This window comes from Saccopteryx leptura, chromosome X (genome assembly GCF_036850995.1).
Source record: "Saccopteryx leptura isolate mSacLep1 chromosome X, mSacLep1_pri_phased_curated, whole genome shotgun sequence".
NCBI lineage: Eukaryota > Metazoa > Chordata > Mammalia > Chiroptera > Emballonuridae > Saccopteryx > Saccopteryx leptura.
The window spans coordinates 51,954,162-51,974,648 of record NC_089516.1 but is presented as its reverse complement, the minus strand read 5'-3'; the positions used below and the strand labels follow the sequence as shown (position 1 = coordinate 51,974,648).

Here is a 20,487-nt window from a genome sequence, read left to right as displayed (position 1 = left end):
AATCTTGACCCTATACTAAATAAATATATAATCCGCTTACAGATAACCATCCTTCAAATAACTGAAGACATTCACTATGTTCAACCAGGGTTTTTGCTCTGAGGACTCTTTCAGCAAAAGAAAACCAACAGATTCTTGGGTAACTAAGGCCTTCCAATGTTTTCAATGGCTTTTCCATGTCAGTGGTCTTCAAACTGGGACTTGAGTATCTCTGGGTATACCCAAAGTCCTTTCAAGGGACTACGATATTTTTTAAGGCAATCAATTTCCATATCTTCATTTCCCATAATTTGATCTATCTGGAAACAAATCTGTGCTCTGCTGATTTTCCTTTTACATCTCCACTCACAGAAACTCATCTCAACTCACAAACCACTCACCTATACTAAGCAGTCTGCCTAACTTACAAGAGACAACCGGGGAAAGCAAACCTGAGAAAAGGAGAGAACCTTGAGAACAAAACAGAGAACTTGGGAAAGAAAGGGTAGAGCCATCTTATTTCATTCAGACAATAGATTCATGGCAAAGCTTGATCCATTTTAGAATCAGAAATCAATAGTAACATTATTGTCACTGGGATGTCTATTAATACTTTAATTTTATTTGAAAAATGGAAGTCAGATCTTTTTCTGACAGAAAGTGAGTTTCATTTGGCTGACTGGTTTGACAATGATGACTAGGTTTGCCATTTAGGTCACATAGCAGATATAAATTGAATGAGATAGAGGTGTTGCTCTACAGTTTTGAGGAAAATATATTTAAAAGAATATACAAAACACTGAAGAGTATAACCTCACTATAAAAGATTTTATATATCAACTTAAATATATGTGAGGAGGTACATAGTTTTCAGGATTCCTTTAGTAGGTTTTCCAACAAAGATTTTGAAGGCTGTGACTGTGACAGAATTTCTAGGCCAGTGGTTCTCAAAGTGTGCACCCTAGAAGATTTCCAGGTGCACCCTATGGTATTCCAGAGAAATATGTGCCTGCTGGGGACCAAAAAGGCCAATAGGGCTTTTTGAGTTTAGATTTTGGGGGACAGAGGTATGGGGAATTGGCTGTAAACTGTCAGTCTGCCCAACCCCCCACCTCACTTGCCTGATTAAGTTGCAAAAGGCTGTTAAGCTGTGGTGCCGGATTGTTTATACTACCTTCATGTTCCCCGGAAAGACTGAAGGCAAGTTTCTTCTATCCTTTGTTTGGGGTCAAGTTAAGATGATATGTATGGTGGGGCTTTTATGCACTCAACATGAGTAAAAAGAGAGGAATTCTTCAATGTATTGATGAGGAAATGAGAGTTTGCCTTTTAAATATATGCCCAAATATTGAAGAACTCATCAGGCTCATGTTTCTCATAAACACAAGAATGAAAAAACTTAACACATTTGCTCCGGGACCTGCCAAATTTACTAAATCTTACTAAGAATGTATCGATATATATAAAAAGATTAACTTTTTTGTCATTTTTAATTTTTTAACCCCTCTTTTTTATGAATTCTAAAAAGCATAACTCTAAAAAGGTAACATAAAAATGTTTTTTAATGTCAGAATAAATTTAATTTTGTCGTATTTATTTTGTTTACCATAAAAGCATTCTTGGACTTTATATTTTTTTCTTTCATATTTGACTTAATTATTATAACATATTTCTCATAAATTTGTATATAGTGTGCCTACAATTATTTGTAGGATTTTAAATATGCCCTGACTTCAAAAAGTTTGAGAACCACTGTTCAGACTCTTTCCCATTCTGGTTACCCCTTCTGGAAGCATGCCAGTGTTGTGCTTACTAGGAGCACGCCAGGAGAATGAATAGTATATAATATAGCAGGAGTGTCACTTGGTTCTGAATACTATATACTTATGATTAATGTAGCCAAAGGTTCGATTCAGGGCTTTTAAAACTCTGTTGGAACAACTAACTGAAACATATACATCTTTTTCACCTAAGCATTTACAACTAAATTTCAAGTGAACTTGCACTTACATATTTGAATGAATAAGTTTATATTAACTGGTCTTAAATTTCATCTTCTTTGTTTTACCTTCTTTGCTGCAAACTTGTAAAATATTTTAAGATTTTGATCTAGATAGTCAATGTATTAGCAATCCCTCTGTAGGAGGAGCTTTTCACATAGTTCCCAGTGATCATCACCTCCTGGTAATCACACCCTTGTGTAATCCTCTCTCCTTGTGTGGAGCGGATCTAGTGACTTATTTTTAACTAATAGAACATGGCAGAAGTGCTGGTGTATGATTTCTGAGGTTAGGTTACAATATTGACTTTACTCTTATTTGTACCCTTGCCCTCTTGCTTGTTCACTCTGGAGGGATCCAGTTATAAAGAACCTAGGATGGCCTCATGCCAACAGCCTATGAGGAACTAAATCCCTCAGTCCAATAGCCTGCTGCCAACAACCACGTGAGTGAACTTGGAAGCAGATCTATCCCCAGTAGAGTCTTAAAATGACTTCAGCCCTGGTCAGCTCCTTGATTAATATACATTGTGAGAGATCCTAATTAGTCACTGATTAAAATTTGAACAGAATAGTATAGCATCCCATTAAGGATACAATCTCTGGACACAATCATCCAACTAGCTATAAAATTACCGACTTGCCTATCCTTGGCTCACATTTCTCCATCTTACCGACAATTCTTTGAGAAATATGTCAAGTGGCTTATTGAAATCAAAACACACTGTTATGTATAGAATTTTCTTTATATGCCAATATAGTGATTATATTAAAAGAGAAAGTCTGTTACAACTTGTTTTTAGTTGTCAGAAAGGCTTGCTATATGGAGGCTTCCACTGTCATCCCACTCCTCTTAACTAAGACTCCTGTGACCAGAATCTTCTATTTTGGTGCCTCCTCACTCTCTCAACTTTCTTTTTGAAGCTTTTTCTCCGAAGTATGCTAATAATGTGAGGGTGACTACATATGACCAACATCTGCTCCCTCATCCATTGTGAACCTTAAGATGAGATAATCCTTTTATTCTTATCCCTCAACGTCGTTCTGATAGATGAGTTCACAATTATTGTTAAATTTTAAAAGAAAGGTATTAGTGTTATCCAAAACCAACATCGCTTAAAACTTTAACCTTCAAAGAAAGAAAATGTACACTCACAATTCAAAAACCATGTAAAGCATTCCATCTGAGCTATATGTCTCCAATAACTCTACAATGTGGGGATGTTTCAGCATATGACAGATACTGGCTTCCCGCTTTAAATCTGCAAAACAAACACACAACATATGTTGTTAGGTAGGGACAAAAGACAATCAGAGTGAATGATGAATGAATGGATATGATCTATGGTAACATGAAGACTTCTCTAACTAAAGAGATGAAATCCCCGATTAAAGCTAAGTCTAACTTTTTACCCCTTAAAATCTTTGGTACTATAACTTTTCCATATCTTTTGCCAGCTTAAATCTATATACATTTTAGAGTCAGCTCTTATTGATAAAAATGTAAATAGCACAAATACTTCCCTAAAACTTTTATAATCAAGTTTTACATTTTATAGATCATTGTAATCTGCTAATAGTATTTCAATTTGATCTTTTTCTGCATTTTCCCTAAATTGGATAAAAATATGTTGTCTGTTCTTCAGTCTAAAATCTAGCATTTATACATACATATCAGGGAAGTTATATGGAGTAGGGAGAAAAATAAGAATATGGTTTAAACAGAAAAGAAACTAATCCAAGCACCACAGTCATAATTTTTTATGTCATCCATAAAGTGTGTTGGACAATATAGGACATTACCAACAGTGCTATTTTAAAGAAGAAATTCAGATAATGTAGGTAAGACCAGTGTGTAAGTTCTATAATACTATTTGGGAAATAAAACAGCTAAACCAGTTAATATCATCATCATCATCATCATCATCACCATCATTGTATGAAAACAGATTGGACATAAGTATCACTTGCCATGTTTACCTGGAACAAGAGAAGTAAAGCTTTCCTGTGTTAGCAGTGCTGAAATTTTACCTGTTTGTATGAATAAAATTCAATGCGATATTTTTATATTTAGAAGCAGAAGAAAGACAGGTAAAGAAGAACAAAGGATAAGGATATATTGCTCAAAGCAAATGATTTAATAATCCTCTCTCTGATATATTAATTCAACTTAGTCTTGTCAACAAGAGCAATGGCTGCAGAGAGCACTGTAGAACACTTACATAAGGGTCGAGAATGAAGAAAGAAAATTGATAAATTAGACAAAAGAGAAGCCATCAGAAAAGGAAAAATCAATAACACAACATTAAGTAAGTCAAGGGAATAGAGAGTTAAGGCATGAGTAGTTGGAGATAGTAGGTGTCAGGCCAGTATGCAGGAGACATTTATGTAATAAATTAAAATTTGTCATGCCTCTCACTGGGCTAAGTACTTAATATGGTCATTGTCATATATTGTTCCAACAACCCTGTGAGGTAGGTATTCTACAGATGAAGAAAAGGGTTTAGGAACATGTTCAAGTTGCATAGCTATCACAAGGGGTAGGTGTGAGTTCTGGCCTCCTCACTCCATGATGCTGGGTTTAGACATGATCAGATTAGAAGAATCTTGCAGTTAGGAAAGGAATAGAAGGGTTAAAAAAGGTTTGATTGTCTGTTTTTGTTGTTGTTTTATAGGGAACACTCTGAGTGTTTGTAAGCGGCAGTGATAAAAAGTGCACTAGATCTGGAGTTGGAAAACCTGGTGCTGGCCCTGCCTCTGTCACTGCTACATGCCACTCAACTGCTAAACTACAAATGCCTTCCTTACTGCAAATGAAATGGGGAAGATGGTAGGTAATATAGAACCTGCAGAGTCTACCGAATCAGCTTCAGACGGCAGTGGTAAGATTCCAATGAGGAAATAAATGCAAAAGGACTGTGGAGTGAGGCACTATGGGACTGAGGGGTAAGGTGCCTTAGTGTTCACTGTAAGGGAAGAGATCAGAGGTACATGAAAGATGGTCTCCATCTCCTAAAGTGGTTGGAAAGGTCTTACAGGGAAGGAGAGGTATGAATCATGTATGGATTTTGTGCTGGGAAATCATAACTATGAGGAAGGCTTTTGATAGAGGGCCAGGATGAGGCCAGACAACATAGATCATGCCTGCAGTTTTTCTCTCCCTTCAAGAATGTTATACCCTCCTGATGCTAAGAAAAGCTTAGAGGTTTATTACTAATTTTTATGTTTGTCTCTAGCTTCTGATTTTATTAGACATCACCTTTTTAATACCTTCATTTTCACCTTAGTTTCTTTCTTTCCATTTCTTTCTCTTCTGATATAAAAGCTGATGTTAATTCAATACTCTGACATTGGAGTCAAGAAGTAAACAGATTTAGTGTTTGCCACACTGAAAACTGGTCTTTTTTTTCCAATTTTCAGTTTATTTATTATTTTGCCCCTTTCCGTGTTTCAGCCCCTACACTCATCATTTTCCATACGACACATTTGTTATACTGAAAGACTGAAAGTGGACATGAATGCACTAAAGAACCTGGTATTAGAACTTGTTGCATATTATTGCTTGGTATGTGGCTCAACACGCTCCTGGTTTAGTCATTATCACTTACCCACCCTGAAAACAAAGACAGACTTGCTGGGGACCTTGTCTTCAAAGATTAAAAACATTCAAATGTCACCAAATCTGACATTTCAGTGACTAAAATCAGAACACTAATTGAATAGCACAAAACTAACAACATACAGATATATTTGAAATTATAAGAGCAATGACGCAAAAGTTGGCTTACACCTAGGATAACTGTGGCACCATTTTCCATAATTCAAGTATCAATTAAATGGGTGTGTTAAAAATCCGAACTAGAAATCATGGTTTAAAAAATACATATGTAAACTCAAAATGTTTGTTTTAGATGTAAATGTAAATTAAAGATATGTGTTAAGTGCTATTAATTCCTTGCTGATATAGCAAACTAAAAATAGGCATACCTCGTTATTACTGCACTTTGATTTATTGCACTTCACAAATATCTTTTTTTTTTCTTAAACACAAATTGAAGGCAGTACTGCCAAGCCAGCAAAAGATCACAACTTGCTTTATTTGCAATGACCTTTTTATCATGGTGGTCTGGAACTAAACTGCAGTATCTCTGAGGTACGCCTGTACTTGACTATAATCAATTCAGGAGGCAGAGTGGAAAGAAATTAGAAAGTAGGTGGCAATAACATGATTTGAAATAGAGATTATATGACTGCTTAGACATACTAGCACAGAACATTCCTGTGAGTGACGTGACCCAGAGTTATCATGGCTGTGTGGAAATGCTCCTCTGTCTACAGTTAAATGATAACTCCCTCCATTTTTCCTTGCACTCTTTCATTTTCTGATTTCTCATGGGAATCTTTAAAGATTTAAAAATAATCTAAAAAAATCTACATCTCTGTCCAGTGCCCTTATATTTAACTACATGCCTGTATTTTATGAATTTATTTCCCTTTATTTTTTTGAATTTATTTCCCTTTAAATGGGGCACTAGTATGGAAAATATTTCATTTTCTGACCCAAATTAGAGAAACACACAAATTAAATCAACTTGCTGCATGGCATAAGAACTACTACTCCTATTCCTATTCCAATTACTGCTACCACTAGTTTTCTAAGATGTTTTGCAACTAAATTTATTTAAAAATTATTTTCCTGGAAAGTACTTATACATTTCACTACTAATTGTTCTTGTTATAGAATGCTTCATACTATCTTTTAAAAGTTGAATGCTGTTTTCAGAGTGCCACAATTTCTGTAACAAGTTAATTTAATCATGGGTCAAAAATAATTTGGGTATTTAAAAACATGGTACAAGGAAAGATTTCTGACATTCTTAGCATTGGATTAGCAATTTCCACCTCAGTATATAAAATATCTAAATTTAACTTAGCTTGCCCAGATCCATTAAATAAGGATTTAAATCATCACTGTTAAATATAAATACAGTGTGTCCGTAAAGTCACGGTGCACTTTTGACCGGTCACAGGAAAGCAACAAAAGACGACAGAAATGTGAAATCTACACCAAATAAAAGGAAAACTCTCCCGTGCTCCTGCACAGATTTTTTAGGGCTCCTTAGGTAGCTACCCCATATAGCCTCTACAGACTCATCACTGACTAATGACCTGCCAGAACGGGGTTTCTCCACCAAACTGCCGGTTTCCTTCAACTGCTTATCCCACTGAGTAGTGTTATTCCTATATGGTGGCACTTCGTTATAAATGCGCCGATATTCATGTTTCACTTTGGTCATGGATACGAATTTAGCGAGCCACAGAACACACTGAACTTTCCTCTGTACCGTCCACATCTCGACTGGCATGGCCGTGGGCTGCTCCGCTGTATACATGATGTTACGTCATCATCTGCGCATGCTCACATGCTGCCACATCATCCTACAGAAAGTGGGAGGGTTTTCCTTTTATTTGGTACAGATTTCACATTTCTATTGTCTTTTGTTGCTTTCCTGTGACCGGTCAAAAGTACACCATGACTTTACGGACACACTGTATATTGTGAGACATATATAAAATTTAAAAAAAATTTTAGTAACCACAATAAAAAGTAAAAATAATACAATACAATATACTACTATTTTGAAGTATAATCATATTAAAATTATTAATGAAATGTTACATTTTATTTTTGTACTAAGTCTTCGAGACCCAGTGTGTGTTTTATACCTCTGGCATATTTGAATTTAGACCAGCCATATTTGAAGTGCTCAAGAGCTACATGTGGCTAGTGGCTACCATATTGGAACAATGCTGATCTAGATAAATTGACTCTCCCAATGTAAATACTTTTGCATTTTTACATAGATTTTTGTAAAGTCATTCAAAAAATATTTTAAACTAAAATGAACTGGTTTTTTTTTTTATAAAAAAATACTTCTGTGGAGGGAAATGCTACAGCTTCTTTGAATAACCTAACTCCATCACCTAGTAATTAAATTTGGGATTCCTTCACTATTCTTTTTTTTATCTTATTTTTCTGAAGTTGGAAACAGGGAGGCAGTCAGACAGACTCCTGCATGCACCCGACCAGGATCCACCCAGCACGCCCACCAGGGGGCGATGCTCTTCCCATCTGTGGAGTCGCTCTGTTGCAACCAGAGCCATCCTCAGCACCTGGGCCAACTTTGCTCCAATGGAGCCTTGGCTGCAGGAGGGGAAGAGAGAGACAGAGAGGAAGGAGAGGGGGAGGGGTGGAGAAGCAGATGGGCACTTCTCCTGTGTGCCCTGGCCGGGAACTGAACCCGGGACTCCTGCATGCCAGGCTGACGCTCTACCACTGAACCAACCGGCCAGGGCCTCTTTCACTATTCTTAATCTACATCTGTTAATCTTTAATTATTTTCTCTTGCCTAACCTACCGAACATGCAAAGGGTAGTCAACATCCACTGTATAGTAGCCCTCTGTACTACTATAGATTCAAATTTTATTGAATGACCTTAGACTATGCAGTGCAACATTTGTTTACCATGCAACATTTGAGATCTTAAGTGCCTTTCTATAAGTCCTTATTTAATAATTATAATAACCTGTCAAGATAAACATATTTACTCCCAACTTACAGAGGAAGAAATTAAGGCCACAGGTTCAGTGAGATAAATAACTGTTGGAGTCACACAGTAGTAAAAAGCAGGATTAATAACCGAAGTCTAGAACTCTTTAATCACATCATAATGGCTCCTGGGGTTGAGTAGTTGTTATGTGTGCCCTTAGGATCCAATCACACAACAGTGCAAATGTGGTAACAATGACTTGAGAGAGAAGCTACCAAGACTGCTACAGAACCAGCTTATTTCAGCTGCATTCTGATGATCAGAAACTAGAAACTGATCTTTTCCTGATAAATATATGAAGTATTCTCATTCATTTCCAAACAATTTCTAGGTTGTGTTAAAAACTCAAAAGTTAACAAAATTCACTAAGAGCTGACCTAGCCTCCAAATGCACATAAAAGAATATTCTAATCTAGTCTCAGAAATAATTAGGATAAATATTAACGTGTTTATTTAAATCAATATTAATAACAAAATAAGTAAAAGTCATTATTGACTCATCATTTTCCCCTTGGTGTACTGAAATTTATGACCATATGCTATTTTAAGAAAGGAATCCAAGCAGAATCTTGGAAGGATTATAGTTGTAGCAAACCCAAATTCTGTTGGTGATTTCTACCTTTATCTAATAATGAATTTGATGACTAAAGATCCCAGCTGCCTTTGGCAATCATATAGGTTAGATTGGCTTTAATGAGACTACCTTCCTATAAGTCAGGAGAGTTGACCTTCTCAACTAGTGGATGACCAGAGGCCCAGACAAACCCACACACCAATCTAGGTTACTGCAAACTCTATTTTTACACAAGGTACTATCACCCTATATATTTTATTATCTTTATTAACATACAAAGAAATCCAAGCAGCTTCTAATTTCTTTGCATTATTGCCCATTTATAAGAATCCTAAAATCTTTTCAAGTGAATAATGAAAAGCAGAATATTACTAATTGAGAATGTCTAATTGATGCAAAAATTTGTCTTAAATAGGCAAAAGTATTATTTTGAAATCAATCTGAACTGTATTAAGCATTTACAGATTAATGGGGTTTTGATAATATATTTTCTAAAGAACTTTTAGTTCTGATTAAGTGCAATGAATATATTAAAGCAGCCTGCTCAGTTGAATACCAAATTCAAAGTAAATGTAAATTCAACATAATATTTATAAACAACTATTAGCTAAAAATATAATAAAGCCAATTACTTGTCTTCTCTTTCATTCTTCATTAGGATGGGTTTTCTAAATAATTATCTAAAGAAGCATTTGAAAAACTATAGGCCATTCTTAATCAATACTGAAGTACTGTAAATCATTAAGCTTACTAATTAGATATTAATAAAAATTATAATTGATTGATTCAATGAGCTTTACTAATATTTATCTTTGGAGGTATGAAAATGTCCTGAAAGAAGAACACTTGCTTCAAAGGCATTTGTAGATGAGAGGCAATGAAAGAAACCAAATCAAAGGGAGTAAACAGGGACAAATTCACGGTGATGGAAAATGATTTAACTTGAGGTGATCAGTATACAACATAATCAATAGTTCAAATGTTATAGAAATGTTTACCTGAAACATATATACTCTTATTGATCAATGTCATCCTGTTAAATTTAATTTTCTAAATAAAATTTAAAAAATATTTAAACATAAAAAATAAAACCATATTTTGGCCTGACTGGTGGTGGTGCTGTGGATAAAGCAATGTCCTGGAAAGCTGAGATCCCAGGTTCAAAACCCCAAGGTCACTGGCTTTTAAGCCCAAGATCGCTGGCTTGAGCAAAGGGTCACTGGCTTGGCTGGAGCTTCACAGTCAAAGAACGTATGAGAAGCAACCAATGGCCCTGGCCAGTTGGCTCAGTGGTAGAGCATCCATCAGACGTGTGGGTGTGTGAAAGTCCTGGGTTCTATTTCCGGTCAGGGCACATAGGAGAAGCGACTATCTGCTTCTGTACCTCCCTCCCCCCACTCCTAAAGCCATGGCTTGATTGATTCAAGCGAGATGGCCCCAGGCACTAAAGATGGCTCTGTAGCCTCCACCTCAGGTGCTAAAAATAGCCCAGTTGCAGAGTAACACCCCTGATGGGCAGAGCATCACCTCATATGGGGCTTGCTGGGTGGATCCTGGGTGGGATGCATGCAGGAGTCTGTCTCTCTGCCTCTTCTGTTCTCAATTAAAAAAGAGAAGCAATCAATGAACAACTGAAGTGATGCAACTTGAATTGATGCTTCTCATCTTTCTCCCATCCTGTCTCTCTCTCTCTAAAAAAAATCATATTTTGTACATGATAAAAATAGAAATACAATATTCTAAACATCTCTAGAAGGTACAATTCCTCTGTTGCTTTTCACTTTGGGAAATGTAAACCAAAAAGCTTTACGAAAAATGGAGAAAGATGGGGCATTTACTATTATAAAAAAATTCCTACTTCAAAAAGGTACTCTCAACTTTCTATAAGAAAATTGGAGAAATATCAGTTTATATCTCAATTACTTTTCAATACTGAAGTCTTTAAAAACATACATGTTAAAAGCATGAACGAACTTTGTGGGATGATTGTGTGTGTGTGTGTGTGTGTGTGTGTGTGTGTGTGTGTGTGTGTGTAATTTGTTAAAACTCGTTTATTTGTATACTTAAATAGGTTCATTTTACTGTGCATATGTTTTGTTTTTTGGGTTTTTTTTTTTCATTTTAGAGAGGGGAGAGAGAGAAGGAGAGAGAGAGAGCAGGAAGCATCAACTCCCATATGTGCCTTGACCAGGCAAGCCCAGGGTTTTGAACTGGTGACCTCAGCACTCCAGGTCAACACTTTATCCACTGTGCCACCACAGGTCAGACATGCTTAAGTTTTTATTCAATGAAGTTTAAAAACAAAAGTTACTGCAATAAGACAGGAATTCAACTAATATGTCTAAGTCAAAAATGTTATTCACATACCTGTATTTTACACTTTCCTAATTATGCTATCTATATTTACATTTTATTTTTATTTTTTTACTGATATCTATGGGATTCAACAACAATATGTGGCAGGATAAGTTTCCTTACAACCCACTTCCCCCCACACCTCCTTCTTTCAGGATGAGGCCCGCCCAGGAAATACTAGAGGCCAAAAGTTTCCCCAGAAAACAATTCACAGTTTGCTTTAATGTATAAATAAATGAATGACTGAGGCCAAGATTCTCTCTGGCACAGAAAAATAATTATCAAAAATTTAATAAATAATATTGATTTCCCCATTCAGCAATAGAATATTTTTGTCAACAAATCTCACTAAAATGGCAAAAACAGATTTATAGAAAAAAGTTAAGTACCATTGTGTGACACATTTTGAAAAGAATCAATAAAAACAGTATGCTAACTATTTTCGATAAATAACAACTTAAAATCAGGAATTATGGTAACAATGCAGACTCATGTCTCAACCATCAAATATCTCTATATTTTATTTTGTTGGTCTACTGCCAAAATTCCAATTTATATGGGTATTGGAAAACAGCTAATAGGAGTGTGAAAATTAACTAGCTTGTCTTGTAATCTTAATTTTAAAAAATTGATCAAGAAACTTCAAAGAAGAGTAATAGAATTTTTTTTTTTTTGGTTCCAAAGTAGAATTACTGACAGTAGTTGAGAATCGCAGGCAGGATACTTTTTGTGCACAGTGAAACTCTGGAATAAGAGAAACATAGGGAATTCTGAAAAGGCCGTATTTCTATTTGTTTCAATAAAATTTTAAACAAATAATATACTGCTTTACCCTTAGAATAAACTATCTTCCTTTGATTTTTTTCTACAAAACCAGAAGGCAGCATATTTAGTAACTGAAAATGTGGCAACTATCTAGATCAGCAATTTTTAACTTATTTGGGGCCAGAAACCATTTTATAAATCTGTGATAGATGTTCTGCCCCAAAAGATTATACAGTAAAATTTAAGAGAAGCACAAAAGCACAAGAGACTAATCTAGATACTGATGTCCAAGGTAAGATCATGACAGGTAATCATCTAACCCACCTCCTTGAGGCCACAGAGCACTGTTGTGACTAGAAAACCAGAAAAACTAGTGCTCCTTGTATATCCAAATAATGGGCATATTTTGAGGACAACTATTAGTTAGATCCCCCCCCCCAATCCCGTAAGTATATCCCACATATTATTTTATTTTAGCCTCTGCCCAAAACCTAAAGTGTATTTTTAAAATCAATTATTTACTTATTGAAACCATTTTCTAAGCAGCAAGCTCCACGAAGGTAAGGGACTTACTTTTCTTGAACACAATTCTGTCATATAATAGATGTACAATGCATGTTGTGTGGGTTGACTTGAATTGAATTGAAACAGGTTTGCAGAAGAATCAGTTAACAGAGAGCCTTAAAAGTGGGCATGAAGAGTTAGGTTTGATATTCATAATACCGAGGTTTGATGCATACATGTTATTGATATATGAGGATGCTTTTCCTAGAAGTTGGATAAAAAGAAGGTATTATCATTCTTCCAACCATATTCACCAGAGATTATAGTTGGCAGTTATGGGAAGATTGTTGATAGACAATGTTGTAAGGTGACAAACATTGCCCATTTAATAATCTTTCAAAGGGCAAAATCATTTTATTTATTACAAGTTGTAGATTCCTTATGAAGACAGAACATGGGTTGATGACCAATATCATAGTATTTCAACAAGTTACTTTGATATCATATAGCTTCAATCTTATGACTAGAAGCCTCAATGACAATATATGTAGCTTTTTAAAAATGTTGTCATGATAATGATCTTATTTTTCCTGATATGTATTTTACTCATTTTTAGAACATAACACAGATCACACATTAACGTTGATTTAATAAACAAGATGTTTTTAAAATGGCAAATATGGTTCCATCAGACCAAGTATTATCTAATTAACGATTTTCCAATTTTTTAGATTATCCTGTCATAATGAGTATAAATATTGTTTAATCTATTCAAGAAAAAACAGTTCTGCCTGTAATCCCTCCCAAAGGATGGTTTTATTTAAACTGGACTATTTTCATATATAATTACCAACACTGATAAAAAGTTAACTCAATCCTTTTCCTTTAATTCTGCATCTTTAAATTCCTTACATATTTTGTTGTACATGTTTTGCTGATAGAAAATGTACTAGCTTCATTATTTCACACGTAAGTGACTTCATGCTGTTCATCTACTTTCCATAGTCACTTTCCACTGCAGATGCACAGTTTGCTGACATTGCGACATCCAACAACTATGTGAGCCATCCAACAACTATGTGAGATCTACGACAATGTCTCAAAACTTGCTCTTCAGGGAAAAAATGCAACTGTTTCTGAAAATTATATTCATTCTTAGGAAACATGACCTAGATATCAAACAAAATGGGAAAGTGTTTCTCTTAGAAAGAGGCAGATTTATTATAATGGATTCATACAGTATTCAGTAACAAGATGCGAAACAATTTACTATTTATTTAAGTGTATTTCCTGAAGGTAGGTAAAATAAATTTAATTATACTTTTTCTATATTTGGGGATTATTTTGTATTCACTTTAAAAGGGAAATATAACTAAAATCCCTTTGATGTAAATCTAGCAACAGTTTATGTTATGAGTAGAACAGTTCTTATCAATGATTTGATCTACAGTATTTCCTGCTCAAAGAAAGAATGCAGCATCTTTAATAGATATCAATATCTATTATGATAAAATTTTATATGATAAATAAATATTAATTTTTGTCTTGGATTTCTCTACTAAAGGATAATGATGAGTTAAAGCAAGAACTTGGTCCTTTTGGCATCTTAATAACCATTTTACCTATTACAATCTCTTTTACTTTTAATCACTTTTAAAATTTTTTTCAATTACAGTTGACGGATAATATTATATTAGTTTCAGGTGTACACCACAGAGATTAGACATTATATAACTTGCAAGAGATCATCCCGATAAGTCTCATATCAGTCTGACACCATACATAGTTATTACAATATTATTGACTATGTTCCTCATGCTGTACTTTACATCCCCATGACTATTTTGTAACAACGAATTTATATTTCTTAATCCTTCACCTTTTTTACTCAACCCCCCCAAACCTTTTCCCACTTGGCAATCAACAAAATGTTCTTTGTATCTGAGTCTGTTTCTGTTCTGCTTATTCATTTATTTTGTATTTTAAATTCAATTGTTGATAGATATGTATTTATTGCCATTCCATTGTTCATATTTTTCATCTTTTTTTCCCCTTCTTAAAGAAAAGCTTGTAACATTTTATGTTATGCTGATTTTGGTGGTGACAAACTCCTTTAGCTTTTTCTTGTCTGGAAAGCTCATTATCTGTCCTTTTATTTTAAATAACTTTGCTGGGTAGAGTAATTTTGGTTGTTGGTCCTTGCTTTTTAGCACTTTGAATATTTCTTGCCTGGCCTATGGTGGTGCAGTGGATAAAGCATCGGCCTGGAATGCTGAGGTTGCCAGTTTGAAACCCCAGGTTTGAAACCCCAGGCTTGCCTGGTCAAGGCACATATGAGAAGCAACTACTACCAGTTGATGCTTCCCATTCCTCGCCCAACCCTTTCTCTCTCTGCTCTCTCTAAAATCAATAAATAAAATTTTTTAAAAAAGAATATTTCTTGCCATTCCCTTCTGGCATGCAAAGATTCTATTGATAAATCAGCTGATAGTCTTACGGTAGCTCCCTAATAGGTAACTAACTGCTTTTCTCTTGCTGCTTTTAAGATTCTCTTTTTGTCTTTAAACTTTTGCATTTTAATTATGATGTGTCTTGGTGTGGGCCCCTTTGGGTTCATCTTCTTTGGGATTCTTCTGCACTTCCGGGACTTGTATGTCTATTTCCTTCCCTAGGTTTGGGAAGTGTTCTGTCATTACTTTTACAAACAGGTTTTCAATTTATTCCTCTCTCTCTTTTCCTTCTGGCACCCCAATAGAATGTTGGTAGTTGAAGTTGTTCCAGAGGCTCCTTACACTATCCTCATTTTTTTGGATTCTTTTTGCTGTTCTGATTGGGTGTTTTTTGCTTCCTTATATTCCAAATTGCTGATTTCATTATTAGCTTTACCTACTCTACTATTGATTCCCTGTAAATTATTATTCACTTCAGTTAGTGTATCTTTCATTTCTGACTGGTACTTTCTTATGATTTCTATTTCTTTTTTTATGCTTATTATTTCTTTGTTGAAATTCTCATTAAGTTCCTTTAGCATCGTTATAACCACTGTTTTGAACTCTGTCTCTGGTAGTTTGCTTGCCTCCATTTCATTTAGTTCTTTTTCTGGAAATTTCTCCCGTTCTTTCATTTGGAACATGTTTCTTCGTCTCCACATTTTGCCCGCTGCTTCCCTGTGTTTGTTTCTATGTATTAGGTAGAGCTGCTATATCTGCCAGACTTGGTAGAGTGGCCTTGTGTAGTAGGTGTCCTGTAGAGCCCAGTGGTGCAGCTTACCTTATCACCTGAGCTAGGTGCTCCAGGTGCACCCCTATGTGGGTTGTGTGTACTGTCCTGTTGTAGTTGAGCCTTGACTGCTATTGGCATTACTGGTAGGGACTGACTCCCAGGCCAATCAGCTTCAAGGACTGGCTGTGCAGTAGAGGAATTTGCTGTGCAGGAGAGTCAAACCTACGGAGTAAGTCTTGCTTCAGTGGGGCTTTGGCGCTCACCAAGTCTTCCTCTTGAGTGTTTTGCTCATGGAAGTAGTAGGGTTGTAATTCAGCATGGTCTGAAGCTATCCACCAAGTGCACTGGCTCTAGGGCCTCCCAGAAGGTACAAGGTCAGCCACTGCTTTTGCCCCGCCTGGGGTCATCTGGCATGAGTTGCAGAGTGATCTACACATGGCTGCTATTTGTGCTGGGCTTGAAGGTGTCTAGGAGAGGCCAAGCTGCAAATCAAGGCAGGATCCCACTAGTGCCAGGCCTGTGGCCACGTAGCAAGAAGTATAGGGTATGCAGAGGCCAGATGCTGCTTGTTTGAGAGATTTTAGGAATGTTCAAAGCATGAGACAAGAGAGACCATTTGTATGGAAAAGCCACTGGAAACAGCTTGGATAGGCTGGCAAGTTGGGTAGGGCAAGGTCTCAGGGCAGAGCGAATAGTGTGAGCAGGTTGATGGAGACTCAGATATAGCGCCTGCCTGCCAGTGTGTGTGTGTGTGTGTGTGTGTGTGTGTGTGTGTGTGTGTGTGTGTGTGTGTGTGTAGGGGGGCCTCAGAAAACAAACAATGTGTGTGTGTATTGGGGGGCCTCAGAAAACAAACAATGTGTGTGTGTGTAGGGGGGCCTCAGAAAACAAACAATGTGTGTGTGTATTGGGGGGCCTCAGAAAACAAACAATGTGTGTGTGTGTATAGAGGGGCCTCAGAAAACAAACAATGGCCTCTGCCAGCATTTCTGCCTGACAGAAAGCTGCTGCCCTTCCAGCTCTCACTCTGATGCCAGAAAATTCGGTTCCTCCCCCAGTATTGGACCTCAGAAGGAGTGAGTCCAAGTAAGTCTGTTGCACGGGCCCTTTAAGAGGAGCTGCCTGGGACACCCACAGCCCTCCGTCTCACTCACCCGCAATCCCTGCTAGTTTTTATAGACAGAAGTTGTGGAGAGTTCTCTTTCTTGCACTGGAACCCTGGGCTAGGAAGACTGATGTGGGGCTGCGACCCCTTGGACCTCAGGGGCAACCTCCACAGCCAAGATATCCTTTCTGTTGGGTGTGGGACCAGCCCTTTCCTCATTTATACCCCTTCTACCCATCTGGATGTGGCTTCTTCTTTAAATCCCTAGTTGTAGGGCTTCCATTTAGCTAGTATCTGGGCAGTTCTGAATAATGATTGTTCTGTAGTTTGGTTGTAATTTTGATGCAGGTGTGCAAGCATTTGAGTACTACATTTACCTATGCTACCATTTTGACTGAAAGTACATGATTTTCTTCTTTTTCTGAAAAATTACAAAAGTTCCCTTGGGGACATTCTATGTGGCCCAATATCTTTTTCCAATCTCGATACCAAAACAAAAAAATTGTTATATATTAGAGTATAATGTTTAAACATATAAATATATTTTTCATTTATGCTAAAAGTTTTGCCTATCTGTTGTAGGTTAAATACCAGAAAACTTACTTCCTTACTCTTTAAAGAATTTACATTTATAATCAACTGCCTTCTTTCTTTTTTTCTCAATTGCTCTTTTGCCATTTCATCAAACTTGGAATGGGTAAATCATTCTTTTGTGATAGAAGCAGAGGCTTCTAGCATCTGATTCACAAAGAGCTGATGCAATCCCAGCAAGGCAGGATGTTCAGAGCCAGTGAAAAGAAGTAGAAGGAAGTCAGGCAGGGCCTTAATTCCCTTCACTTAAAACTCGTTTGTCACTTAGTAGTAACAAAAGGCCTAATTCATGTCTCAATATTATGAAAAACAAAGACAATCAATACTTTATTTAGCTAGTTATAGAGAGTGGTTGACTTTTCCAGAAAGGATACAAACTTGGGAACCTTCCAGAGACCTTTCAATTGTAGCACTGAAAGTTCTGTGACCTGTGAATCTCCCAGGCACCCTATTTCCACAGATCTGACACTTACCTTTCAAATGCTAACACTCTTCTGCAGGGATGCACTTCTGATACACCAGAGCAATAGACTTGTAGTCAAAAGGACCATCTTTAAATCTTGTCTCTATCATCTAGCAGCTGTATAATCTTAGAATATCAGTTTCCTCATCTATAAAATGGAAAGAGGAAGAGAAGATCTCCCATGCCAGGTTGTCGGTAGCCTTGTATGATTAATAAAATCACATTAAAGTACTTGCCCTAGTGCATGACACAGAGCATGTGCACAACTTTTGTTTACTTTCCCTCTGACCATTCTTGGTGGAAATAATTTTTCTTACTTTTACCAAATGTCAATTAAACTAAGTCTGATGACAAGAAGTTGGCAATATGAACATTCAATTATTAAAACACACTGCTATTTGGTTCTAAACCTACTTTTACTTCGCATTTTTAAAATCTACAATTCTTGAGAGAATCATATAATATAGCTCATAAAAAACTGAATCTGAAGTTGACCATGGAATTAGTTGGAAAAAAGTGAAAATCAGGGGCAGCTGAAGTCGAACAATAACAAGGACACGAGTTAAAACAAGTGAAACAATTCACATAGCTGCATAGGTATATCCTACTGACTACCAGTATCATTATTTTTCCAGACAGCTTTTGGATTCACACTCAGACCAATCACTACTTCTCTTCCACTTCCTATGAGCAGCTGCCAAAACCTGTCCATTATACATATTTCTGCAATTCCTGTCAAAACAATCTGCCCCTTACTGCTCTTACCCTAGTTTCATCCCTCATGGATTCTTGTTTGATCACAGTGAAGATCTTTTAATGGGATGCTTTGCTTCCACTTCCCTTCTTTTCATTATATTCATTAAATTGTCATCACAGTTTTACTATAAAACAGATATTACCATATTATTCCAAAAACATTCGTGTTCTCCATTTCATACACCAAGATGTATAATCCCTCAGCTTGGCTTTGAAAGCCTTCTAAATTGTTATTTTAAGTCAAATAACTTAACTGGGGTCCACAGAGCTATTCAGTAACATAAAGGAATATAGAACCTAGTTTTCCTGCTTCTAGTCAAGTAATATATACAGAATATATATTTATTTTGGGTAGCACATATATTACATTCCTTTCCATCTTTTTCCATTGTGCTCCTTAACCTCCATCTTGCAGTACCTGTAGTATCTGCACCACCTGCCAAGTTCTTTATGCCAATGCCAGTGGTCCCCAACTCCTGGGCTGCAGACCGGTACTGGTCCGTGGGCCATTTGGTACCGGTCCGCAGAGCAAGAATAAATAACTTACATTATTTCCGTTTTATTTATATTTAAGTCTGAATGATGTTTTATTTTTTTAAAATGACGAGATTCCCTCTGTTACATCCATCTAAGACTCACTCTTGACGCTTGTCTCGGTCACGTGATACATTTATCCGTCCCACCCTAAAGGCCGGTCCGTGAAAATATTTTCTGACATTAAAGCGGTCTGTGGCCCAATAAAGGTTGGGGACCACTGCTTTATGTCCCTGAAAATGCTCCTCCCTCTGTTTGGCTCCATGTGCTTCCTTTTATGCTGTTAAATACCAACTCATTCTTCAGAATTACACTCATACTTTGCCTCAATGGTCTCCTTAACATTCCCCTCCCAGTGGACGTAATCCTACCTTGCTGAGATCTAACAACACCCCCTATATAAGCCTCAGTATTTAAAAATTTACCAAACTGTACAACTGTTGGTGACTTACATTCCTGCCAACTCTGTTGAAGGTAGCACCAAATAGCCAGAACTCATTTGACCAATTTCTATTAACATTTTCTTTCTCACGTCAAAGTATATATATCACTAATCAGAGAGTACTAGAAATGGTAGAGACAGTAATAGAGCCATTATCATATATTCCTTTCTATCCTCAAATTTTAATCATAAGGGAAATGAGACCATAGGAAGTTCACAGCACAACTGGAAGATGAAACCAGGTCTCTGATTACCATCTAACAATCTTTCTGTTAACCCATACCCTATTGGAAGAGGACTCCAAAAATTTCCAATATTTGAGGTAATCTACAACTACACTGACTAAAGAATTTTCAGAGAATGACCAAAGGAGGAAAAACACCATCTACCTGCAGATAACTGGGTCTTAATGTTATTCTGTACTGTATTATCATGACTTAAAATAAAAGCTTCAACGTAGTACCATTGCTGAATGTACTAGTTTTATTAAACAAAAGTAACATATGCCTAAAATTTCTATCTCACTGCAGAGTATAGGTACTATATTATTTAATATCATAAGTTACATAACCAAAAAGTATAGTTT

At 36.4% G+C, this 20,487-nt stretch overlaps 1 protein-coding gene across 10 annotated transcripts in view; it reads right to left on the bottom strand.

The window, feature by feature from the left end:
* The window catches only part of CASK (calcium/calmodulin dependent serine protein kinase), a 516,731-nt gene that overhangs the window by 348,805 nt on the left and 147,439 nt on the right, over positions 1–20,487 (bottom strand). For all 10 annotated transcript variants that reach the window (XM_066357577.1, XM_066357582.1, XM_066357576.1 and 7 more), the window contains exon 3: positions 3,135–3,240. In XM_066357577.1, the coding sequence (XP_066213674.1) occupies positions 3,135–3,240 (106 nt within the window). The remainder of the gene's footprint in view (positions 1–3,134; positions 3,241–20,487) is intronic.